The sequence below is a fragment of the Perna viridis genome, chromosome 12 (assembly GCF_037379345.1).
Source record: "Perna viridis isolate PV_CMFRI_1.1 ecotype Kerala chromosome 12, ASM3737934v1, whole genome shotgun sequence".
In the NCBI taxonomy this organism is placed as follows: Eukaryota; Metazoa; Mollusca; class Bivalvia; order Mytilida; family Mytilidae; genus Perna; species Perna viridis.
The window spans coordinates 29,475,576-29,502,845 of NC_142456.1; the positions used below are offsets into that span (position 1 = coordinate 29,475,576).

Consider the following 27,270-nt stretch of genomic DNA (forward strand, 5'->3'; position numbering starts at 1 on the left):
CAATTACAACGTAAACATCGTGTACATAAAAGCATGGTAACGGGTGATACTCTATATTTCAAATCCATCCACCCACTGGATCCGGATAATCCTGGAGAAGCTCAAACAGAAAATTAAGGCGATTAATACCATATACAATCATTGAGTGGGGATATAATATCATAATTCTTTGAAACTAATATACATAAATTAGCATATATCTGCAGTCGAGGTTAGTTACAATAAGGCTCAATGTTGTTTATCTGCAAGTATGTAAAATGCTACAGGGTCTAGTTCTAATTAAACTGCTCCATCTCTGACAACGTGTTTGTTACCTATACAACAGTGGCTTATGTAAAGGGCTTTATCATGGTAAATTAACTGCCCAAGGATTATTAATATTGCCTGAACCGTTGGTACGTCACAAGGCAGTGAATTTATAAATAATGCTCTTGACATAAGTAACTTTTGTGTTTATTTACTGATAAACTGAAGAAGGCATTTCCAGGTGATAATGGGTTATTATCATGTGGTTATGCCTGCTCCTAGACATTTTAACACACATTAATGAATACCACATGACCATGTTTCAACCAATAAAAATAGCCTATTCTTTTCTAATATGAAATAATCACGAATGACAACAATGTTATCATTATCAACAGTAAGATATCCTTCCATCTTCAGTCTTATTGGATATCATAACATCACGATGCCACAAGTGTTCACTAATAATGTTCAAAATTTGTGCCACATCGTTGAAGTCAGTTTTGCCTTCATTGTCGGGAATGTTTCTTGTTTTAAGTATTGGAATTTTCCAGTTCTGTTCAAACTCTCGTATATCTCTCTGTGTTATCTCTGTATGGGCATGCTGGTCAAATCTGTTCACTGAATTAAGGAAATCACCAAAAAGTTCACAACTAGTTTGAAACCAATTTATATTTCAATTATTTACTTCAGAAAACAAGTCCACTAAATCCTTAGTGCTCTAGAATTAAATGTATGGAGGGTCTGGGGGCACTTTTTTCCTCTAGCCCACCATCCACAGGCTAAACTTGATGGTTTTTTGTCTATTGTAAAATACAAAGGACTATACCCTATACCAATTTCCCATCATCTCCCAACATATATATATACAAAGTGACTCCTACCAAGGATCAATTCTTATACACAATATGGTAATTGCATGTACATGTATTCATAAGTATGCTGTAAACAAACTGTAAACAGACTAACATTTAAAATAGAGTTTGTTTTCTCTTCAAAAAAGGTCCTGCAACCAGGAGTTAATTCTTTTTTCCACAAATGATGAATAGTACAAGTTCAAAATAACATTTAAGTGCAACGAGATAAATAAAGATATCAATTAAATCAATACTATTTCATATGAAACTTTTTTCATAGAAATGTGATGGCACATAGAATTATAGTTAGTTATCACTAGAAATAAATATTTAGAAATTTAGCTAATAAGCTATTTTTTTTATTTACATTTTTATGTACTATAAAAATGCCAGACTGCATCAAATTTCAAACTATATTGCATTTCCTTTTAAATATTAATGGTAAGATACAAATGAAAACTTCGGATCAAATGATTTCTAACTTCATAGTTGAGCTAACCATATGTCTTTAATAATCACACCTTTGCCATTGGGTCAAAGTTGCTATTTTACAAGCATTTTCCCACTCTATTGTCATAACTATAGCAAAATACATTGTACATATAAGGATACTTGGTTCCCATGACAATTTTGCAGGTGTTATCCCTTGGTGCACTAAAACGCCCCATATTTTGTGGAATTTCATCAAAACTGCTCTTATCCACAAAGGAAAATAGATACATTGTACAATCCAGCTTATCTAAACATGCCTATAAAGAAACAGTGTCATATACAAATAAGTTATTAATTCAACATATTTTTTTTAAAGAAAAAAGGAAAAGATCTACAGTGTCCCTTACCCTGTCTGAAAATCTAATCATGTAAAATCCTTCAGTTTGGTTATCTATCTTTGTAAATACCTTACAAACACCATCGACATATAATACCAAATACTTTGATTATGTTTCCCCAAAGATCATTGAGGAGAAGAGGTGCTTACATGGTACATGCATAGCAGGGGCAGATCCAGACTTTTTGGAAAGGAGGGCTGCCAGCCGGGTTTCTCAGAAAAGGGGAGTAAGAGAATATTATTTGCCATTTTTTGTCAAATTTACAAGTGAAAATCATAAATTTTCCAATAAAAAGAAGTGCCAACCCCCTACAATCTCCCCTTGGATCCGCCACTGCATAGAATCATATACACACTAAAATAATTTTTCTACACCAGAATAATACAAAAAAGTCCAAAATAATTCAAAATTTAAAAAAAAGTAGATTGTTAAATGATTAAGTCTTGTTACTGTAAATTAAAAATATATTACATGCATAAATGATTGCAATTTTGTTATTTTAATCAAAAATGCAATATAAGTTTTTTGCCATACCCAGTATATGTTAAAGTTTAATAATGAGAATAATTTATTTATGACAATTTTAACAAAGTTGCATTTTTTGCAATAATAAAAAAAATCACAACAGTTTCTGAATTTACAATATGTCAATCTGATTTTAAAAAAAAGGCACTTTACATCAAAATTTTAGTCACTGCTTTTACCTACAAATCTACACTTTGTCTTTTCAGACAAAAAGGCTGAAATTCCAAAACATACCAGTGAAGAATGCTATGTTAAGTCAATCTTCATTTCAGAGTGAGTATTGAAACATTCATGTGATGATACAAGATTGCTACATATACCTTCATATTTTGTAAAACATATGGAAACATATCTTTGGGACACGTATGGTAAATGTTTTTTTTTTTTCATCCAAAAATACATGAAATCATTTGTCTCCTAAATCACACTAAAACAAAACGCTTTTCAAAAATTGAAAACATATAAATACCATGTGATTTCTATTTAATCGTTTTGGTTTTTTTTCATGAATAAATACCTTAGTCAGAAACACAGATTTTTAATGTTTTTCATTATTTTAAACTCATATGAGAAACATAAGTTTTTTCTGGTGTTTTAAAAAACATATGAAAATCATAAGTTGCAAATTTTCCATGTAGGAAATAAAGAAGTGTTCTTTTACATCGAATATCTCCCTTTGGATTACTAGTATATAAGCCAAAACATGGTGAGAGACCTAATTAGGCAGTCTCTTACATTCCTTCTCTAAAAATTATAAACTGTTCTATAAATTGATTATCTGCCTTTGGTCTATTGGTACATGTACTAAACACAAACACAGGCCCTTGGGACCATGATTTTTTTTTATCACAAAAAAATTATTAAATCATTTTGTTTCCATATTTGAGTTGTTATGTGTGTTCTATGACAATGAACACTTACTGTTTATACTATGCCCAGTTTTTTTGTATAGAAGGAGATAGACGAAAAACTGGGCATAGTATAAACAGCATTAAATAGCAAGCGGACATGTCTTAGAATACACATAGCTTAAATATGGAAAAAAATTATTTTAAAAAGAGTGATAAAAAAAATCCTAGTCCCAAGGGCTTGTGAACACTAACAAGGTCAGTACCAATGAGTCTTAATTTAGTGGGTTTTATCTTACTGGATGTACATGATCAAACTTTTTCAGCGCTCCTTCGCCTGCATCCCAGAACTGAAGCTTGAACATGATAAGTTTGTTAAATTGCAGTATCTTCCCAGGCCAATAAACTGTTGTTGTCTGAATACCTAGAAAACAATTACATTTTCACATGTTAATCACTCAATTTAAATAAAATCAGAAATCCTACAAAAATGTAAGCAATCCATAAAACTGTTTCATTGGAGATGATCCAACAGAAATGTTTTTTGTTGTTTTTGTTTTTGTTTTTTTTAAATTTCAGTTTATTTTATAATCAATGGTGTTAACAATTACCTTATATGGAAAAAAAGATAGTAATGCTGAAAGAATTGCTTGGCCTATGACCTCATAGAAAATTTAAGAAATTAAAAAGGTGTTGTATTACTTCTTAATAGAAGGATAGTTTAGGATAACAAAACGGCAATTTAAGTAATTAGTAACTTAAATAATGATATTAAAAATAAAAATTACCTAATATCCAAAATTAACGGCAGTGGTATACTTTGACTTTAAATTTTGAGAAATCACACAGTTAATGAGAATTTTAATTTTTGTTGTTTTTTTTTTTTTTGTTTTTTTTTTTGTGAAATAAAGCAAATATAGAGTTAAGTTTAGAACGAGGACACTCAAATATATAATTATAATTAAAGCTTTATTATTATTAATGTACACTGATATTCCTATCAGATTATCATTATTTGATGTTCATCATCACCTGTCATCTTTTTCAAATAATTATACATTTAGAAACAGAACTATATTAATTTCTAAATCAAATCTTATTTTTGACAGCTGTAGATTTATTCTATAGTATGTTGTTTACATTTTTGTTGTTAATGTTATGTAGAAGTTATAAAACATTTGTTCCTAAGTTTGACTTGTGCTTTTGTGTCATATACATATAAAGATGCATTTAGCAATGTTTCAGTTTTTAATTTAATGTATTATTAAAGAGTAATCAAGGAAACCAAGGTTATAGCGGTAATCAAAAGAATGTAATCCAGGGACAAAGACCCGACATTAAAAACAGACATATACAACAAAGAACATACAGTAACTAAAATCATACATACAAGGTAACAAAAGCAAATGAGCAACTCGGACTCCACTAAAAACTGGGAGCATGGACCAGGTGCACCGGTAGGGTAAGCGTCCTCTGCTTTTCTAGATACACCCGCTGAGTTGCTCATAAAAAGTCAAGTCCAGGGTAGACAAACGAGGAAAGGAAAACTATGACCCGTTGAATAAATCAGTTTTCATGGTGCAGAGGGATACACCATAACGATCCACGAGTTCATGATGACGACCATAGAACTTCTGTAGTGAGGACTTCAATCTTGTAGCAACATAACCCTGTTCCAGAAGCCTATTTGTTAGAGTTCTAGTGTGATACAAATAGTCTGTGTAGTTTCAGCAAGCTTCAGCATAACGTATGAGTTGTGATATGAACACTCCATACGCAGGTGCTGAAGGGATGTTGCTACAGATGAAAGAAAAGTTGACAATTCTGAATGAAAAGTCATCACGTTTGTCGTAAAGTTTGGTCAATAAACTATGAATGAAAACATTTCATTAAGGAATGTCCTAGATATTGACTTTAGCTGAACCTTAAACCCACAGGTCCCCAAGTGGATAGCAAGTATGAAATGGCAAATTTAAGTAAAATGGTAACACTTTCATGGAATGAACAATAACTTGAAGTTACAATGTTATGCTACTATTTATTTAAATTGTCCGATCTCAAAGCTGAATTCATTGTATACAGTTTTTTTTTAATATATGCATTGAAATATACTCCTTCAAAGTACATTTTGTATCTACTTTAACAATAGTTTGGATTCTTATAAATTTCTTGCACATGTGTTCATATTATTTAAAATATACATGTACAAACAGTATACATAGTTCTGATAATTTAGTATAATTCCAATAAAATCATTTTTCACATAAAAACTCAAATCAGAGCTGTAAATCATAGCACTTAATCCAGAAAACAATTACAATGTAAATAAAATTAAGAAATATTCTCCATATAATTCCAGTTACATGTATATCATTGCACGTAATCTCAAGCTGTACTTCCAATGAAAAAATACAATTAATCCAAATCTTTAAATTAAAAATAACCATTGCACTAGATCCCAAACTACATTTTATGGTAATGAAAATCATTGCACTTTATAAAATGTACTAAATCCCAAACTATTAAATTTGAATGAAAATCATTGTACTTTAATAATCCACAAAAGTTTCAAGGAAAACAGCATTTAAATCCAAAGCTATAAATTCAATGAACTGCACTTAATCCAAAGAAGTTTCAATGTAAATAACACTTATTTCAAATCTTAAATTTCTTTGAAAATCATTGCACTTATAATCCCAAATTATAATTTCAATCAAACTAAATGAACTAAATCCCTAACTATAACACAAATGAAAATTATTATTAACATGATACTTAATCCCAAACTATGAAAACCAGTGCAGTTAATTCAGAACATCATAATTCCAATGGAAATCCTTCACAATTAATAAAGCACTTAATTCACTTTTAAGCCTACTCATACTCAAAATTGAATAAAATAAACTCATAGCACTATTTCAAAAAATGTAATTCACATGAACCTCAATCTATTTGCATTTTGTATAACACTTGTTCCTTAACTATAGTATTAATCACATACTTTCCACTAAAAGGGCACCTTCGTAGGCCTATTCCAGTTTTATGAAGGAGGGGAGAAATATTAATTGAGGTGTCATTTTAATAATAATATATAAGACTTCTGTGCAATGTAGTTAAGATAAAATAAATACTTTTAAATACTATTCTAAATCATGCTTTTCAACCTTGTCAACAAATAACAAAACAAAACATAATTTATTAAATTTGAACCAATGAAAAATAGAATAGCCCTGGTAGCTGCTTCAGATTTAAATAACTAGGAGCTAGCTATGAAAAGATTCATAGGTGAGTATTCATCAACTCTTCCAATAGCAACTGGTCAGTTTAAATGTCCCAAAAGCTTTGTCAATCCATTGTATTGTTCAGCAGATTGGTAACAAAAGAGTGTCATGATTGTAGGAAAGTCACTGTAACAGAAATCATCATTTTAGGGGAAAATACCTCATGTTTTCAATGTTTTCAGTTGGGGTTTATTCTTTCCTCATGTCTGGTTAGATTCCTGCTTTAGTGTCTAGTCAAAAGAAAGAGAAAAAATTGCTGAAGAAACAAATTTCTTGAGAAAACTGAGGTATTTCACAAACAGTGTATTGGTTTTTTTTTCCATTTAGGTACATTTTTGAGTAAATTTTGAAAAATATTTATGCAACTAACAGAATTTTCTCATTTTTAGCCTTATGTTATGCAAATAAGAGGAGTTTTTGGGCATGGATAAGATGAAAAATTTTAACTTTCATGACTCAATTTTCTGTCTTGTAAATTTTAAATGGTTTAGTAGAATCCTTTAATATTTCACTATGGAACATTTTTTATCAACACTTGTATAAATGTACTCTACTCCATTCATATAAATCCTGATTCACATGAATTCAGCATGAACAATATTTGCCAGTGTATACATAAGTAGTACTCCAGATAAGAATCATGCAAAGTGTGATTTGTGGTTAGAAAGCCTACATATTTTTATTTTTTATATTTTGTTTAAAATGTTCTAGTAAACAGCCATTAACATGTGGCTTTTCATATAACCCCTGTTCTTAGGAGATAAAAATTACATGGAATGAACTGTAGAATTAAAAATTAAGGGATATAATTCAGTAAATGATAAAATACAATAGAAACTGTTGGATTTTCAATGTGGATTATCTCATAAGAGCAAACAGATACCTTTCATCATATAGACCTATAAAGCAACTTAATAAAAAACTAAAAAATGTGTAGCATTTTGGGGGGTGTATCACATATAACAGAATTTGCATGATTCTTACAAAGACTACTACATAAATATTCTCAGAGTATAAACATACCTGCTGTTTCACTATGGTTATTTGGTATAGAGTTTCCTGAGAGTTTAGCTACTGTGCTGGTCTTTCCGACACCACTCTTTCCAACCAAAAATATTTTATAAGTCACTTCCTCTATTTGTAAAGGTATGTTTGGCTTTTCAAGAAGTCCTGAAAGAGAAACACATTGTAACTTGTCTAAAACATATCAGAGTATTCCAGAGTCCCATCAAATCTGACACATTTTGTTCCTTCTAAACTAGATATTCAAACAGTGTAGACAATATATTATCTTCTTGTATTCCAGGATCCTAAAAAATCTGACACATTTTGTTCATCCAACAAATGGATCGAGCTCTTGATAGTGGACTTGTATTTTAGACTGACATGTAGGTATAGCATTATTAAAACAATTTCATGTGTGTTTACCTATTGGGGGTAGTCAGAAAGTTACAGTCCAATCATACTAATTAACTCAAAAAATTAAAACTTAGAAATCCATTCTCTTCACATAAAAAAAAAAAAAAACTTTTTCTACCTTTTCTACTTTTAATAGCAAATAAATACAGATAAAACACCTAAATTCATTACAAAAATAGTACATTTTTTAAATTTATCTATTTATTTTACTTTATTAGCATTTAAAGACACGGCTCCTTTAATAGCATATCCTGCAAATTACTAAATTTCAAAAAGCATGTAATTATAATATTATGATGTGGAAACAATTGAAAGGTAAATGAAGAATAGACCATACACAATTATAGACACATTGTCATAATTTTGATCTACAGTGAAATTAAACTGAACTCTTAATAAAGTCAATACTATTGTAGTTCAATTTGGGGTAATTGTATGAAAGAAATTTACAAGTATAAAGGTTACAAAAGAGGGCAGCCACACTATTACTAGATGAAGTATTCTGTGCCCCATCCAATCCCCACTTTATTTCTACGTTGGCTAACTATTGAAATTAAAATTATAAATCACAATTAAGTGCCTATTGGTTTTTCAAATTTCTAATGGGTTAGCTCCATCTCGTTAGCAGAAAAGATAAAATTTGTCCCTGAATTCAATTCATACTATTCACAAAATGCTTTAAATATTTTTTTATTCTAAACCTAGAACAGAACTATTGGTATTTGACATACTATTGTAATACTCTGGCCCTTCTCTTTGAGCAAGTATTAAAAATAAGAAGTGCAAGAGCTTATAAAACAACAGGCTATGAATAGCAAGCTGTATGTACAGTACATGAACCAATATGCAAAACTATAATTGTGATCGATTATCTATTAGTCATAAATCCATTAAACTGATACGTTAAACCATTGATCACATCACATGACCACTGAGTGGAAAATATATTTTTGTATTTCCCGGATTCTGTTGCTTCATATGTCAATTTTTACAAGTATTTACTTAAAATTAAAAATCAATTACTATTATTTAACATTTGTTTTATTTCTAACAAAATACAATATGTTGATTTAATACATTGAATTTAAGACAAATTTAATGCAGTATTTTACTGAATCTGTAGCCACAGAAATTCTCAAATTTACATGATTCAATCATCTGTCATTTATATAACAAAACTGCGTTCAGATGGGTCACCAGTCATTGATTATAATTCTGTCGGTGGTCACTGATCCGTCAAATAGTTGGGCAGACCGGTTCAGAGACTGTACATGTGCTGTATTGTTAAACGGAAAGTTGTCATGCACTAATATGTATAAAGTAAACACTCATTTTGTCAATTTTTGTGGCATTGCAATTTACCTGTCTTTTTGTTTGGTTTGTATGAGGGCCTCAAGGAAGGTTAGTCTTAGACTGTTCTCTTGGAAAAATTATTTTAATTTTATTTTAATTTTACAAACCAAATGTTTTCCTGTGGGCTGAGTTTCTGTGTAGTAATGTACAGATGATTTCTCTGCCTTCTGGAGACCTATACCAATCATGGTTTAAATACGTTCCAGGTGACAACATACTACCAACATATATCAACTTCACATGATCCTACAAGTCTAAGAATAAAATGTAGTCACTTGAAAAAATATTAAATGTTTAGCATATCTATTTTTGTATAAGACTTCTATGCAGTCTCAGTATTTCAAACTACTTTCATGAGGCTCAATATTTATGTGGACCAGGAAGCATACAAGTACATTGTATATCAAAGATATACTCTAACAACCAGTACATGTACACATATTATTAAGGTATTTTTTTACTTACACAGTATTTTCTTTTACTTCCTTGTTACCTTTACACTATAGGTGTCAAAAGACAGAGTGCTACATTTGCATCAATTGCAAACAATAAAACAAAGGATTGACAGCTTTCTTTGTATTTTTTGTAAATTCCTGTCCTTTCTTCTTTGAATAAACAAGTCATCAATACAAATCAAATATGTGCTTGCACGTGTGTTTAAAAATACATGTACATTTTTAAAAACCCACAACTGGAAGTTTCTAAGATTACTGTCTGAAATACAGTGAAATGACCAATTTGTAATGTCAGTTGTTTGTACATGTATTTAACAAAGAATGTTGGAAGGCAACACTATTGAACATAGCAGACAACTTATAGTCTAAATCACTCTCAAAACAGATTGTAGCCTTCCCCTCATTATTTCCCAAGTGCATGTCCAAAGCATTTTTATAAGTTGGATGCCCCAAAGAAGGTGACCAGGGACTTAATTTATATTACACCCTGAGCTTTGAATTTCCTCTGACCCCAGTCTTCACGGTTAAGCAGTAGTCCAAAGCCAAAGATTTGTCAAAATGGAGATGGGCCAGTAAAATTAACTACTACAGTCCTGTGAACTGGAAAGTTAGTTGTGAAGACTGTGAACCTGCATTTCTCCTCTGTTTAATTGGAAACTGATGTGGAACAGAACCATAGTAGACACTTATGTTAATCTCAAAGGAATTAATGTTCTGGAAGACAGGAATCTGAACTACTGTACCGTAAGTGTGAAGATAAGGTACCAGTATCACATTGCATATCCCTAAGCGGGTGTACGTCAAAACATGGATGCTATAAAAGTATAGTGCATTTTCTTTTTGCCTCTCTACAAACTAATGTTATGTCAAAAGATATGAACAACGACTTATAAAATAAAGCAAACATCACACTATAAGATGACAAACTTCTTTTAAAAGAAAATCAAACATAATGACATAAAAATGTTCCACTGAAAAGGTTGGTTTGATGAGTGCAAAGCGGAAGTGAAAGTAGAGAAAATGGCTATTTATAGTTCAAGACTACTTTTCTGTCCGATCTTTCTGGACTCACCCTATTTTCTTTGCGGGAAATTATTTTTTCACATGTCCTTAACAATGCTACATAAGTGAAAGTTTTATTCCATCAATTTAAATATTTTTTTTAAATCCTAAAAATATGCACTTCACTACAGAAGTCTATGGGAAAATTAATACGATACTGAGACATAATAATTACTGTGCCTGTGGATTCTTAAAACCTTTACTCGCTTCAGATTTACTGTTTGTTTGATGCGAGATAAACAGAATATGAAAAGGAACTCGGTGGGAGGGAAAAAAACTCATTTTAACTTACATCTTCAAAATAAGGTATTACAAAATAAATGTAATGATTGCTACATTTAATTGGGCTTGGATTCTATGTTTCAATCATTTTTTTTTCTGAAACTATGGACGCCGCCATGTTGAGTAAAACCTAAAAGCTGAAAAAAATAGGTCCGAAAAATAAGATATAAAATTACCAAGATGCCGCTCTTATGAACAACAACATGGTTTTTGTGCTTTTATTTATAGTTTTAGAAGTAAAATCATATTGAAAATTTTAGGAATTTTGGAGTATTTTTTTTCTGTTTCCGAAATCTGGTTCTCGAAACATACAGACATGTTTTTCATCTTTTATTGTCAAACTGGTTTATCAGGGTACCATGCATGTACATAATAGTTGTTTCATAAGCATAAATTTCACGTTGGCTGTCATGCTAGTTCTTTGTTTTGAGTAATTTCAGAAGTTATATAACAAAAGGTGAAAACAATCCACTGAAGCGAAAGCTTGGCAACTCGCCTGTTATATATTCCATATAAATAACTTGTGAAACTGGGTATTCTCACTGATCAGGTACATTTCAATTATATTATAGGATGATTTGAATGATATAATTTAGTTAATCAATATGTCAGACGAATGTGTTAAAGTTAAAATTGATGGTAAGTTGTTTATTTATATTTTTACTAGTGCCCATTACAATTAAACTCACAATTACTGTAATTTACTAAAGGGTACCATGCAATGCCATGTACATGTGAATCTCCTGCATTCAGAGGTTGCCCCTGTCCTCCTTCTCAGGAGATCTGCATGTATATCAAACATTCAATATCCATTTTTCACATCATGTATATGTGTTCAGCTGAAATTCCGGGCAGATTTTTTATCATGTTTATTGTCACCACAACAATTTTATATGATTCATGTAAATGTACAAAAATGTATTTACATTTTGTACATGTAACATGTACATTTGTATATTTATGTATTATAGTGGTTTAAATTGAAATAGTTAAATCTCAACCATATTTACGAAATGCACTTCTCTTTTTCTTCTTTTTTCATAGATTCAGGAGAGATGAAAGATAAAAAGAACATTCTGATTGTTGGTGCTGGTGCCGCTGGCACAGCTGCTGCTTACAGTTTATCAAAACACCCAGACAAGTTCAAAGTTGAAATATGGGAAAAAGGATCTGTGCCAGGAGGAGTTGCATGCTCAAGTGACGTGAAAGGAAATGTGTTTGTGAATTATGGTGTACAGGGTGGTACGCCATCGTATCGGAACACACTCCTGATGATGAAAGAATACAAGTTTGAACCATCTCCAGTCCATATGATGATCTCTTTTGGGAAGGACAAGACTCATTGGACTAACTATGCAAAGTCTCCTCTTACTGAAAAGTTGAAAGATGAGATAAAACGATTTGAAGAAGTATTAAAGAAAATCAACAGATTTGAATTCTTTTATATTTTTATTCCTATGTGGAAAGTATTGAAATGGAATGGGTTTTCAGAAGACTTTGCAAATGAAATGGTTTTTCCATTAACTGCACTCTTCTTTGGAACTGGTAACCGAACTCCATATGTTTCCGCTGCCATAATGGCTAGAGTTTTTCTAGATGAGGACTTGCGTCTTTTTGACTATGACTCTGAACTTCTTTTAAGTCAAAGCCCAGAAATGTTTGCATTTCCCAAACTTGAACAAATGTACTCCACCATAATATCAAAGATAGGAGTTAAGTTTTGCCCAAACAGAGGTGTTGCATCAGTGAAACGTTACTGCACATATGTCACTGTGACTGATGAGGATGGTAAGGCACAAACATTTGACGAAATATTGTTTGCTTGCGATGCCGAAACAGCTTTGAAAGTTCTAGAAAACCCAACATTCTTTGAAAAAAAAGCTCTTGGAAATGTCAGATATTATAATGACATGATACTAACCCATGAAGATGATGAATACATGTGCAAATATTATGAAGTGAACAAAGACAAGGATCAATATTTTGTCAGAACTGACCCAAAAGATCCTGCCAAGATTGAAATGTCTTTCAATTTATCAAATTACCAACCTCAACTTAAACAATCATCAAGAAACATTTATCAAACAATATACTTGGATGACAATCTACGAGAAAACTTTTGGACAATTGATGAAGTCAACAAGGACAAAATACTGTTAAAAACATGGTGGCGACAGTTTTCTCATTCCTGGACACATTTTGCATTTACAGTCCCCATCATGCGATATGTCCAGGGAAAAAACAACACATGGTTTTGTGGGGCTTACACTCTAATTAATACCCACGAAATAGCAATGATCTCTGGCCTTGCCGCTGCCCATCGACTTGGAGCACCCTATCCATTTGATCATGATGCCTTGGCTTCCAAGCAGTTTGACCAGTACCTGCTTACCATCCATGGAAAACCACGAAAGTTTGGCTGTAATAAAATGTCACTCTTTAGCTGTCTGTTAGCACCTCTTATGGCAATATTTGCTATGTTCTCTCTGATTTTCAGGTGTTGCTGCAATCCAAGAATGACGTGATGCATGTACATGTATCACATGTACTTAAATCCGTGATTTTTTTGTCACAGGATGCTTAATTGTACATGTATCATTTAATCTGATTGACATAATGCACATTATTGTTTCAATTGAATTGAATAATGCTTACAAAAAATCCAGATGAAATATACATGTACATATGTATGTCCAAAATACAAATGTATGACTCAGGTAAAAACTCTTACATTTTCTGCATAAAATACTAAAAAATTTTTTATCATTTTTAGTATCATGATGCCTTTGATATTTTGTTTATGGTCAAAATGGAGACAACTTGTATTTTCAAATTTGTGACATTAGGATAAATTTACCTGTAGCATCTTAAACATTTACAGTACATGTAATATTTTTTTTCAAGTTTGTTTCTTTCCTTCTTAACGCTTGAAAGTAAAATGCTTTAGGAGCACAACTTGATATCACCATAGACACTAACCAAGAGCAGTTTAGGTAATTATAGACACAACATACAAACTTATTTGGATTGTGATAAAATATTTAACCAGCGTAAGTTTCTGAATACATGTAGAATGAATCAATCTAATTTTAACTACATTGTAACTCTTGTTATTTGTCCATTGAATGTGGGAACATTGTGGACAAATTACAAGAGCTAGTTTTAATTAAATTGGAAAAGAATAAATGAACTTAAAAAAAAAATTGATTGGCAGAAGAGCTATTTAAAGCAATTTATACAAAGTTTATGAAAATTCCGGTTTCTGACCCTTTTTGGTGTCTACTTTTTTACTACATGAACATTGTCAAGGTTCAATAATCATGATGATCTTTAAAATTGTTCAAAACCTTATCTTGTTGTATGGTAACAATCAGAGTCTGATGTTTGTGGTAAGGAACTTTGTAGAGCAATTTCATTAATATCCACCAACTAATGTTCAAGTTGTCACACATAAAACCAAAGTGTCTGTGGGTAACAGTGCCATACTATAATATACAGACACTAGACAATTTTTTTCCTTAAGGTTGTAATTCACATCTAGTACCTTAAAATGTTTAACAAAACCATGAAACCAAGAATTCAATAACCCCATTTTTTTTTTACTTCTTTAAAAATAAATAAGAACTATTTTGGTGACAACTCATTATGAGGGAAATAAATCTGAAAATAGACAAAATGCAAACTCCATGTATAAGCATGCAAGAAGACATTATTTGTGAATTACATACATTAACAATCCAAGCAACATTTCTTTGCTTTTCAATAGATTTTAGTTCTCATGTTGTAAGCAAAGTACCAGTGTAAATTTCCATACGTTTTTTGATTGAATTTACAACCCATACAATGCTGGTGTTCTGGGGATAGAGCGAGTTTTCTTTCGATCATGTTGGGTACATAAGTTAATATGGCAATCAGGATGGAAATTTAAACTTTCCATCATTCCATAGGTACAATGTATTTGAATCAGTTTAAAACTCCTTGTCAACTAATCATATAATTAACATATAACAATCAAGGGCAGTTCATCTGGTGATAGTCATTTCATCAAGGTGAAACCTTCTGTTTCCCTGAACATCATCATTATAAGTGCTGTGAGATATTTTATAAACCATAATTACCTCATGTACCAACACTGTGATCTAGTGCAATAGAATTGTACTCTTGTAGTTATTTATTACATGCTTATCATGTAAAAAACTTTGTAGATGTAAACCTAAGTATTTTATTCATTAGTGTTGTATTGAATCATAAGTTCTCTAATATTATATTAAAATTTGTTTTCATAAAATATTCATATATGTTTACTATAAAAGCAAGACAACTACCTTACCAGTGCACCTTGTCCAAAGCCCTAGTTTTAATTGGAGTCTGGGTTGCTCATTTATTCTTTATTTTCTGATTATCTTTTTAGTTAATTTGTGTTAAGTGGCAATTTATGTACAATATAGTTATTTTTTTTTTCTGGTACGTGAAGATTATCCTGTTCCTCATGTAACAATAAGTAGTGAAATCAGTGATATGTTGGAATCGTATTCAATTTCACCAAAGCCTATCAAGCTTGAAACAGAAGTGGTTACTGCCCTTGATGGTAATGGCTGCGTTTTATTTTCTACTGTGTAAATTAACAATGTTTTAACAGAAAAAACCACCACGTAGTCAGCTCTTACTGGTCAATATGGACATGAAGTGTTTCATACAACAACTATAATTTAATGGACGCCATTCTTTTACTGTTAATCAGTATTAATGTTCAGCATAATTGACTTTGAAGTACATTGTTTACATTATATAAAGCCACAGGTAGTCGTCTGCACCCTGATCGATTACTTTGAAACAGCAATTGTGCATTTATAAACGGGGTCATGTATTATATGTTATGTCAATACCTATCTATACATGCATTAAAAAACATAGACACTCATCTGAACCTTCACCAAATATAAGCGAAAATATTGTAAAACCCTTGAGAAAAAAACTAAAATTGCGACCTTGACTTATTCTTGGCACAGGCCATTAAATCTATTATGTTAGATGATCTAAGAAAAGAATTAAAAGAAGACATTCTGCATCAGGTTAAAACGGCAACTGCACCATTGTATGCTGAAATAGATAAACTGAAGCTGAAAATGTATGGTTAAAAAAATCTGCAAAATGAAATTAACGATATGGCATCTAAATTAGACAACCTTGAACAGCACAGCAGCAAAAGCTGCATTTGCATCAGTGGGGTGCCTCAAAAAGAGGACGAAGACACGATAAACATAGTATGAGAGCATCCCAAAACATTAAAAACGTTGAAGCCCTTGAAGGTGTCGGTATAAGTCAGAACCTCACTAAACCTTGTGCTAAATTAGCATACATTGCCCGTAATGCTGTGAGAGCTGGTAAAATAAGTAAAATCTCCGTTTGGGATGGTAAAATTTTCAATACCGATACAGTAGAAAAGAAACGTGATAACAAACGAATATCAACTCAATGTATTCTAGCTGATTAGGGTGAAGCCTCAGCATCAGTTAACCCTTTTGGCAACACAATGTCAAACTCAGCAGTTGCATATACCCAGTCAAATCCTCTGTCAATGATTCCCTCAGGTTTTCCAGTCCGTTCTCCTATGAACTATTATCATACATAAAATTGTGATTCCTGAATATTTACCCCTCAACAAAAAAAGAAAAAAAGGCCTAGCTCTGCTCTGCAGTCAGTAATATTCCCTACCTGACTACTGGAACTTAATTCAGAAATAAAGCTTTGCCAAAAAAAGAATGCACAATTTGTTCTGTATTTAGTACTAAACCATTTTCATCAAGTTACAAAAATGGTGAAAACAAAGTTAGCACATATAGTAACAGTGGATTTTATCCATTACAAAAAAAGATCATACATCACATACAACCATTATACATGTATATACACTTCAACACATATCAATTTATGTACCAGTAACATTTTTCATAATTGGATAATAGAATACAGGCAGCAATTTTTTTCACAAAATGCTGAACCGAAAATACTGGAGATAAAAATCACTGTCATATAAGGCAGGCGGCTTTTCTGTAGTGGTTAGTTACACATAATCAAAGTCTCTTAAGGGGTACACAGCACCTAAGGGAAATATCTCTGTAAAAATCAGCAAAATGTTTTATTTTGTGACATTCTGATATCAAACTCAAAGCATCTTGATGATCAAAAGATTTGTTGATGACACTACTATATGTTCATTGAAATTATTCCCACGAAACATGTGGTTAACATTTCTTGAAATGTATATGTCTTGCTTCTTTCATTCTTTTATCTACCGAATAAAATTTTGAGGAATTTAAATGAGCCAAATAAAATTTAGAGAAGATGTTAGGTACCCCCTTCAGATGGGTTATCGCTGAATATAGGTGATTACTTAAAGACAGATTTGAATGTTAATTCAATCTGATCAAAATTAGACCTACAAATTGATCCAATCAATGATGTTAAAAAAAAAAGTCAAACTGCACACATGCTCATTGAGCATGTTGAGCACAAGACAAACACATAACTATAATAAACACTACATTTATCACAGCAAACATATTACATGTATCAATTGGTTAATTATGTCCATCTCTACATACATGTAGGTAAGAATACATATAACAGCTAATGTAAACTCCTCAAGAAAAAAAAACCTGAACATGAACTGCAGGTATATATTTGTATGTGTGGACCTGATTTATGTAAAAAAAAATACACGAGTATCTAATGAAATATAATCAATAAAAAGTACATTCTATACTGTAGAAGATTGCTATTGAAGTATGCTGAAGATGAAAAAAACTTATACATGTACATGACAAACACTCTTCTCAAAGAAGATATTAATACCAGCAAAAATGGTAATCTGACAGAATTTGTTTACAAAAACTGGTAAACATGTAAAGCTTTTTTTTAATATCTAGAAGATCACAGTTTCTTCATCAAGACTAAGGCTCATGTACATGTATTATTTTACATTACATCCTGCATCAATGTTTACGATTGGAGTATTTTACATATGTTAATCTTAAACATGAAGTTGCACATCATATCCCCACCCGTTCTGAAAACTAGTAACCAAAATCAACCTAAATCTCTTACATCCTATGACTCACCTATATAAAGCCACATACCAAATCTTAAATTAATCCATCCTTTGGGAGCTAAGATATTTGCGACGAAAATTGGAAGGTTTGACGGAATGAGGGATGGACAAGGTGATTCCAGAATACCACCAACTCATTGAGCGGGGGTTTAAACAACAGTAGGACTGCACTGGTATGTTTGGAATTTACTCAGTAGATGAAAGACCTAAAACACAATTTTTTGAGCATCATGTCAGTCTATAAGGGGAAAACCCTTTCAGATGGATGTCAGACTCTCACAGCCATCCTTTAGCTCCAGCTTGTAACCATGGCAACAGTTATGGAGGTACAATAGGATGACACATCTTCTATTTCTCAAAAACCTGGTCAACTGAAGAAGTAGGTAGACTTCTTCACACTGTTCAGGTCAAAAGAACCTAAAAATAATATTTTGATATAATCACAAAGACTAAATAATGGAATGTTGTTTCTACATGCATGAAATAGCAAGAACAAAATGCAAAATAAATACACATAAAACTAATGATGAGATTGGTACAGTGGGGACAGGAAAATATAGAGAATTACTCAGTTAGCAATATAATTATTAGCAATTTTTCATTTAGAAATAACAGTTCTTCTTTAATTCATAATTGTTTAAACTGCTTATAAACAGTGATACAGTATAAATGGAATTCGCAAATTGAATGATGCTTAATTGTGGTTTTGTTCTTTCACAAATATATTATGCATTTCAGGATGAGAATTTGACCATCATTGAAGCAGACCCTGCTATGTACTAGTCAAACACATACTCCATCAATGCTAGAGGTTGTCAGATAAGCTATTTTCCTTGACACACTGAGACAGATTTTAATGTGCTAGCTCACAAAAGAAACAGCCTGCAAGTAGGCATGTCATTCCATGTCAAGAGTCACAACTGAATTCTAAGCTACTCTTAGAATCTACTATTTACTGTGAGCATGGCGGAGAAGAAGAGACTACCAAGTTTAAAATCTTCAGGATCAACTCTAACCATCCACAGTTGAGGATAGGGACCCAAAACTCCAACCTCCAACACTTAAGGCCAGGTATGGAAACCCAACCTCCCACATTTGAGGTAAGCATACTACTACCAGACCACCAAGACAGTTGATTCACAAATTCAAAAGTAAACTAACTACAAACACAATTCTGTAAAATGATAAAAATATAACATGAAGTTGCATGCATTGCCGTGCTTGGCATACTCCCAATCATACAGGAAGTTGATAATGGACAGGAAGTTGATAATGGACAGCAACCAAAATTGCTTACAACACACATTCCACGTTCATGAAGTCACATATCACATTTGAAATCAATTCATCAATTGGGAGCAGATTTTTGTGACTACAATTTTCTCTATCATTCCATATGCTAAGTGGTGCACAATGATCTTAATCCATGAGTATGGTAAGTATTTTGTGAAATTTATTTTGGCATTTTCAGCCAGGCTGCTAAAATACTCCAAAGTAAGCAAATGCAGAAATAACCTGCTATAGACGTACGGTATAAAAATAATTACTGCGTAAGAATATATATGTCTGTGAACTAACCTTTTTCTGGTACCCTACTAAGACATGCTTTGAGCTCATTCCTTTCCCTCATGTCCCTACAAAAATCGCATTGTACAATGATATAAAGATATAATGGAAAACATTCACTAAGGGACAACTTAAATGGTAATGTCATGACCCAACATTTGACCCTATGACCTCCACTTTTAACTTTGTTCGTCAAATGATATCTGCATTTTCATAAGTGTGTGCCAAGTTTAGTCAAAATCTGTTAAAGAATGTTCTTTCTAGAGTAAACAGAAGGAAGGGAAAGAGAGTTGTGTTTTCCTTAGCAACATGGTGGCAAGGAATTATGGCAAGCAAAAGTGGACAAAAATGAGCATTTTCTAATATAAAAAAATGATTTTGTTAATATTACAAATTCATTTTCTAATATTACAAATCAGATTTCTTATATCACAAAACACTTTTTTAATTTTTAAAATTTAATTGAATTTCCATTATTAAAAATCTATTTTTGAATATTAGAAATTGATTTTCTAATATTAGAAAATCATTTTGTAATATTAAAAAATGTGACTGATTTTGCAATATTGCAAAGTGATTTTCTAATATTACAAATTCATTTTCTAATATTACAAATCCAATTTGTAATACCGGGTATTACAAAATGTGTGGTATTTTATAATATTACTAAGTCAGGAATTTGTAATACATGTATTACAAAATGAATCTGTAATATTACAAAATGAATTTCTAATATTAAAAAATCATTTCTAAAATTAAAAAAATGATTTTGTAATATTAAAAATTTCATTTTCTAATATTACAAAATATTGATTTTTGTCCACTTTGGCTTGCCATAAGGAATTCAATATAATGTATGATACAACAGAAATAAACAATAAATAACTAATAAACAATACTACATGTATAAACCAAAATCATGAATACATCCCTTCATTAAGTTAAACAGAGTATTAATCACGAAAATAAACAGTAGCGATATCAAATTTACATGTTTAGCAGTAATGAATATCCATGAATATAAGTCAGTTTACAGTAATTTTTTATCGCACACCCAAATTTGGTTTATTTCTTTTTTACGTGTAACTGTTTTATTTTTGTTTTCGGCATGTTTTGATGTCTTTCTTTGCTTTGTTTTTGCTTCAATAATGTCCTGTAAGTTTTAACATTTAAATATCAAAGCTATGACTTTGTTAATTGAAATAAATCAGCAGGTGAAAGAAGTACACATTAAAAATCATATAAACAGATTTTTGTGGCAAATTCAATTCACATTAACTCAGGTGATTTCTTATGAATTATAGAACAAAACATAAGGGTTCAATTTAAAGCAAAACAAATCGTGACAAAACAATTTTTCCCATCAGTTTACATACACAGGCAAATCACCAAACTTTTCCAACATGAACTTTGAAAGGTCCTCTAAAATAGGCTGACTGTGTAGAGCTACAAATTGGTTTCTACATATCTGAAACACAAATTTCAAGCATAACAGATTGATATACAAATGAAAAAGAACTTTTAGATGAATAAAAATTGGTAACTGGAATGTGTAAATGGACCCATTTAAATCGTTTATCAAGTTTTGAGATCCAGCTCACATCTTAGCGACACTCTAGTGTTTGGAAAACTTTATCAAGATATAACTATAACCATGAGGTTAAATTTATTCATAAACAATGAGTATGGATGAAACAAACTAGTTTGATTATGACAGGCTCTATCTTTACTCCTAATATTGTTAAGCCTTGATCTGACTAATTTAGGATATAACCCAATATTAGATTGAATGAAACAGGGTCACTTCCTTTTTCAGGACATTAAATTCAAGAGTTGTTCCTGGATATTGCCAAGACCTGCCACTATTTTAATGGTTTTTCTATCAGACAACAACAAGCCAATAAAGATCAAACCAAACACAATAGAAATCATGATTTCACTTGTGAGGGTATCCTTCTGACTTATCTCACCAAACACAACAGAAATCATGATTTTTACTTGTCAGTCCATCCTTCTGACTTATATCACCTAACACAATAGAAATCATGATTTCACTTGTCAGGGCATTCTTCTGACTTAGCTCACCAAACACAATAGAAATCATGATTTTTACTTGTCAGTCCGTCCTTCTGACTTATCTCACCAAACACAATAGAAGTCATGATTTCACTTGTCAGGGCGTTCTTCTGACTTAGCTCACCAAACACAATAAAAATCATAATTTCACTTGTCAGGGTGTCCTTCTGACTTAGCTCATTAAACACAATAGAAATCATGATTTCACTTGTCAGGGCATCTTTCTGACTTACCTCACTAATTGTAGAATTGGATGATTACATATCTTCATACAGGTACAAAATTTCAAGGAAGTAAAAACAATACAGAGCAAGGGAAGTAATTCAATGTGATATTTGATATACAGGTAGGTATTTGGTGACTTTTCAGTCTGAAACTCACCTTATTCATAATATCCACATCACAGGCATGTGTCCAATAACAATCGTGTACAGATACATAGGTTATACCAGCCCTAGAAAAACAAAAAAATATTAAGCCAAAGCCAACTGATAATATCACTGTATCAGTGCCCCATCTTTTATGTACATGGTCAAAATATTAACCAAATCATCAAACAGGTAGGTGTTGTTACAAAAGACCAAAATCAGACACCACATACGACATACTTATCAAAACTACAAAAGCTTGAGTCAAATTATCTAATAATTGTGATATACACAGAAAAGTCACAAAAAGAGTGTCAAACAAACATATAGACAGACACGAAAGGGTAAAGAGTATCCTCTGAGAAATATAGACAGACAGGAAAGGGTAAAGAGTATCCTCTGAGAAATATAGACAGACAGACAGGGTAAAGAGTATCCTCTGAGAAATATAGACAGACAGGAAAGGGTAAAGAGTATCCTCTGAGAAATATAGACAGACAGGAAAGGGTAAAGAGTATCTTCTGTATAATAATTGTATACTGATACATATATTCCTACTGGATCAGAAATATCAAAGAAATTGTGGTCAGATTCGCTGTAGTTTCCTTGAAACTTGATTTTTTTTCCACTGAAAACAATTCTGGGGAAGATAACTTTGCCTAATTATAAAAATCTGAAAAAAAATCATGGGTTACATGAGAACAAGGGACTAATATGTATGTAAGTGTACCATTCCCTAAGTGTTTTATTTTCAGATTTAAAAAAGAGTTAGCCTTAATTCTTTCCAAGACTAGTGTTTGGTGAACATACTACATAATTGTATCAATTTTCAGTTTGAGGAAGAATGAAATGTTTCATTAAGTATGAAATTATTTTCTTGGGAAAAGTAAATTGCACTTACATGTAAATGCATATCAAACACTACATGTAAGAAAAGTATACCATGAAAAATACTATGATTTTTCAAAGGAATTAAACCAATGCTTACCTCCAGCAATGTAAAGCAGTCAACATCATGTGTACTGAATCTAGGCTGTGTATAAAGTTTGGTGGAAATCCATTCTTCTGTTTCATACTGTTTGGCTTTCTACATTAATATATGAATCAATTGTTTTAAGATAATTGAACACTGATGTACAATTGAGAAAGGTCCTATAATTTACAAGGGTTGTTTCCAAATTCAATTATCTCCCTTTGTATGCTTTATTTTGTCCCAATTCAATGTTGCTGTTTTCTCAATCACTTTGTAAGTATAACTCTGAGTGGCAAATACAATGAAGTGTATACTGCAAATTCAAAAATTATTGTGATTTTTTTTTTTATTGCAAAATACAAGTACCTCCTAAAGACCTAAAATTGCAATAAATTTAAAACAAATTATTGATTTTAGACAAAATCACAAAGGATAAATTTTCATTTTTTCTCTTAAATGAAAAATTTACGATAATTAATGCATACATTGAATTTTAAGTCCACAGTAGTTCTTATTTCTTTGAAAACCATACTGTGAAGGCTTTTCTATATGTTGGAATAAGCGTCTGTGTCTTTATAGAATTTTATTGCTTTAAAATCATGAGTTTGACTTTGTTTTGTTTCTTATTAATGTAAAGCAATATATTAATACAATACTTATACTAGAATATTAATACAATACTAATACTATAATATTCTACAGTAATACAAGATATTATAAGGATAATTAACTGGAATGAGTGAATAACAAAAATATTATCATGAGTGCAGAGGAATGTCTATATTTAAAGAGTGTGCAGAAACTGTTTTCCACAAGAGTTAAATCTTAAATCTTTCATAGCAGGAGTTATTATATTTTGGTTAATCACCATTATCTACTGATTATCCAATTTATCATGTAGATTTTCACCACAAATTATTGTAATTTTCAACCTGAATTTTTATTTTTGTGATTTGCAGATATTGATATTTCTGTTGCGACATCCGAGAGTGAAATTACTGAATTTATTTCACAGTGTGAATTATCAAAATTTTTTACTCATGGAACATCTGATTAATCACCATTATTTATTTATAATAGGATTATTTGCCATAAACTCAAAGGAGAAAATAAACTTTAAAATGTGTTCTGAAAATGACAAAAATCTACACAAATTTTTCTTCCTACTGTGTAGTATCTTAGCCTAATACTCACTCAAACATATTTCGCTCCACACTCTCATTAGTGATGCCTTTGACATGGACTGGTTTCTTTCTAAAGTAAGGTTGTAACACAGGCAGGTCAAGGGGAGTAATCCACTCCACAGGTTTACGGCAGCTATTAGATATCTTATCAGCACATTCGATGAACCAGTCCTAATAAACAAGTGGAAAACCAGAATTAAGCCAATAAAATGAATTTCTTTGGTTCTGAAACTATGAACAATGTTCCAAGTAGCCTTATCACTTTGGAGGGGAAAAAGTCAAGAATAAATGTCTTCCTCTCTCAGCAGTCTTTTTCTATTAAATTGGCTAAAAACTTCCAAAAAAAATTTGAACAGCCTTACTTTTTAAACCTGGTGCAAAACTGTGCAATTTGTTCTATGAGTAGGTGCAAAATTTTTTCACCTTCACAGATAGGGTCTATGAGAGATAACTGAGAAATATTTTGACTTAATTTGGTGCCCTTTTATCCCCTAAATTCCCAATTCTAGCAAATATAGCAATAACTAGAACCTAAAAGATGGGGCTATACAGAATTTTAAAAATATGTATGCAATTTTAACCTGTGTTAAACAATTCCCTGTCTAAATTGAAAAAAAAATCAGCACCAAAGGAGTTCACTTTAGAAAGGTTTTACTGTATTACATTATAGTAGACTGAAAACAAGAGACGTTTACACCGAAGCTTGGCACTGTCCAGCAGAACCAAACATATCATATGTTTTCTTCAGTTTAAGTGACATGCCTAATAATCTGGTTCACTGGGATTACATTCCAGGTATTAGCTACTAGCCATACTCTGTTATATTTGTATGTGTGTAACATACTGAATATTGGGATTAGGAGCCAGTCTACATGCTTACCGGTTACTTTACCTATTTTGCAGAAATATTTTTTTTCAATTTTTCAAAATACTTCAATAATAATGCAATAACCAATAAAATACATTAGAGTGAAAGATTTTAGCTTCTTGTACAGTCAAGAGATAACTATAAAATATCTCTTAATTGAATAATTTTGTATTTGCATGAATCAGTTATAGGAAAACTTGCATGTAATTGACTTCATAAATTGCGTTATTAACTCAATAAATAAAGTACCTGTATCATTTTTGTTGAGGTAAACATCTTCTGTAAACATTTAAATGTTGCTTCTGTCAGGTATGCACTAGCTTGCCATTGATGTTTCTCAGGGAATTCTGCAATGTCTTTTAGCTGTCGTAATATCTGGAGCCTGGCTCCATAAGGAGTCACACCATAAACTGTTGTCATTACAGTTTGTTTAATGACCTGGAATCAAAGGTTCGGAAAACTGTTTGTCCTAAATTGACAGAATTACTAGCAAGTTTATCAGCCATGTTGTAAGGAACAACAAACAATATCACCATGATTGTGAAATCTTAGAGTTAATACTGTACTGTTTTAGTTTACAGCTATTTATGTTCTATGCAGTATGTTTTTTATGGTACAGTAGAGTGCATATCTGTTTACTGTATTTTCCTGTAATTTGCACAGCAACTCAAAGCATAAAATCAATTCCTATTTTTTAAAGTAAAATCCTGTTACTTACATAATAAACAATCAAAAATGAGAAAATTTCTTTAAATTGCATCAACATTTCTCAAATAACTAAAAATGTATTTAAAGGAGTAAGACAACAGCAAATTATATGTATTATCTAAATCTGTAAGTTTTTGTAAGGTTTTTACAATAAATAATTGATTGTCTGTTGTCTTTGACTTTAACCTGAGACTGGTATCTAATTGTACATTTGAAAAGAATATATCTTACTTAAGGAGGTAGACCTAGGGTAAGGGGCACAACTCTTGAAATCAGTGATATCTCTGTATCACGTTCAATTCCATCAATGCCTGTCAAGCTTTCATTTGAGACAGAATGAAATCAATCCAAGTTAATTTGATGCTTACATGAGATTGATATGAAATGGTGAATACAAACGTTCCAATGATTTTTAAGAGTTGTGTCCCTTACCCTAGGTCTACCTCCGGAAATAAAGTTCAAAATCAAAATAAATTTGTATTTCATTTTAAAATAATAATTTTTGTTCATTGCATAACTATATCTGATATATCAGTTATGCAATTAACATGGGTCCACTGTATTTGGATTTAACAAATAATAATCATGTTACTAAATATAGACATTGAATTATAGAGGGGAATTTCCATGGATTTCAACATCTCTAGTCAAAAACCATGATACAAGAAAATTCAAATAACCACAAAAATAGAACAATGCTCCTTTTTACAGTGAAAAATGTACCTTTCTCCTAACAAACCCCTCCAAGACTTCAGCAATTTTAACTCCATTTGAAGCATCAGTTTTTCTTACTTCCTCTACCTACAACGTCCAAAGACAAATTGCCAATCAATGGTTTTCAAATAAAATTTACAGAATAATTAATTTGAAAGAGTGAATAAAGAAAATAAACCTATGATCAGGAGGTCCAAAGAACACTAAGACTTAACATGTGTGCAGAGCTTTTCTGTACTAAAGTTATAAAATCTCCATGGATCCTCACTTCAGGAAATATATTTTGACTATGCAATGTAACCAAATTATTTTTCCATTCATAACATACATTGTTAGATTCTCTACCAAATAATTCTATTCTTTTAATTGAATTTTCAAATTTTGTAATTGGCAGAATCATATTCCAAATCATCAGTGACGTCAAGTAGAGTCAATGCCACAAGAGAAAAAAGTTTCATAATTTAATTCATCTATGAATTATCAAAATTAATGACAATGATAATGATGAGTCTATATACATTGAAACCTGACTCATCTGAACCTG

The 27,270-nt window shown here is 31.4% G+C and overlaps 3 protein-coding genes across 7 annotated transcripts in view; 1 reads left to right on the forward strand and 2 right to left on the reverse strand.

Annotated features, from left to right (window-relative positions):
• Nucleotides 1-437: 437 nt before the first annotated feature.
• Nucleotides 438-11,306, reverse strand: LOC148601947 (ciliogenesis and planar polarity effector 2-like). Of its 4 annotated transcripts, none has more exons than XM_088554259.1 (6): nt 11,169-11,306; nt 9,467-9,613; nt 7,611-7,757; nt 3,606-3,730; nt 1,716-1,852; nt 438-860 (listed from the first exon to the last, which is right to left on the reverse strand). In XM_088554259.1, the coding sequence occupies exons 2-6, from the start codon at nt 9,573-9,575 to the stop codon at nt 638-640; spliced, it is 741 nt and encodes a 246-aa protein (XP_088410385.1). In that variant the 5' UTR covers nt 9,576-9,613; nt 11,169-11,306; the 3' UTR covers nt 438-637. The 4 variants fall into 4 exon arrangements, with proteins under 4 accessions (XP_088410385.1, XP_088410388.1, XP_088410387.1 ...); XM_088554262.1 differs by having other exon boundaries at nt 9,467-9,605; nt 11,169-11,301; XM_088554261.1 differs by lacking the exon at nt 11,169-11,306 and adding an exon at nt 10,558-10,575.
• A 184-nt stretch (nt 11,307-11,490) lies between these two features.
• Nucleotides 11,491-13,918, forward strand: LOC148601948 (uncharacterized). Of its 2 annotated transcripts, none has more exons than XM_088554258.1 (2): nt 11,491-11,708; nt 12,203-13,918. In XM_088554258.1, the coding sequence occupies exon 2, from the start codon at nt 12,214-12,216 to the stop codon at nt 13,681-13,683; it is 1,470 nt and encodes a 489-aa protein (XP_088410384.1). In that variant the 5' UTR covers nt 11,491-11,708; nt 12,203-12,213; the 3' UTR covers nt 13,684-13,918. The 2 variants fall into 2 exon arrangements, with proteins under 2 accessions (XP_088410384.1, XP_088410382.1); XM_088554256.1 differs by having other exon boundaries at nt 11,500-11,797.
• A 1,948-nt stretch (nt 13,919-15,866) lies between these two features.
• Nucleotides 15,867-27,270, reverse strand: part of LOC148601949 (DNA-directed RNA polymerase, mitochondrial-like) — a 42,239-nt gene continuing 30,835 nt past the window's right edge. The window contains exons 25-32 of the mRNA XM_088554255.1: nt 26,736-26,813; nt 25,554-25,742; nt 24,447-24,607; nt 23,268-23,366; nt 22,293-22,365; nt 21,212-21,303; nt 19,848-19,903; nt 15,867-18,686 (exon numbers count right to left, since the gene is read on the reverse strand). Coding sequence (XP_088410381.1) covers nt 18,637-18,686; nt 19,848-19,903; nt 21,212-21,303; nt 22,293-22,365; nt 23,268-23,366; nt 24,447-24,607; nt 25,554-25,742; nt 26,736-26,813 — 798 coding nt within the window. The 3' untranslated portion in view covers nt 15,867-18,636. The remainder of the gene's footprint in view (nt 18,687-19,847; nt 19,904-21,211; nt 21,304-22,292; nt 22,366-23,267; nt 23,367-24,446; nt 24,608-25,553; nt 25,743-26,735; nt 26,814-27,270) is intronic.

Bases quoted from the DNA above. Each gene is read 5' to 3' on its own strand.
- LOC148601948 (XM_088554256.1), top strand. From the start codon at position 11,764: ATGTCAGACGAATGTGTTAAAGTTAAAATTGATG. The intron at 11,798-12,202 runs GTAAGTTGTTTA...CTTTTTTCATAG, and splicing joins TGTTAAAGTTAAAATTGATG to ATTCAGGAGAGATGAAAGAT.
- LOC148601947 (XM_088554259.1), bottom strand. From the start codon at position 9,575: ATGTTGTCACCTGGAACGTATTTAAACCATGATTGGTATAGGTCTCCA. The intron at 3,731-7,610 runs GTATGTTTATAC...ATTGTTTTCTAG, and splicing joins TAACCATAGTGAAACAGCAG to GTATTCAGACAACAACAGTT. The intron at 1,853-3,605 runs GTAAGATAAAAC...GTTTCTTTATAG, and splicing joins AGTTTGATCATGTACATCCA to GCATGTTTAGATAAGCTGGA.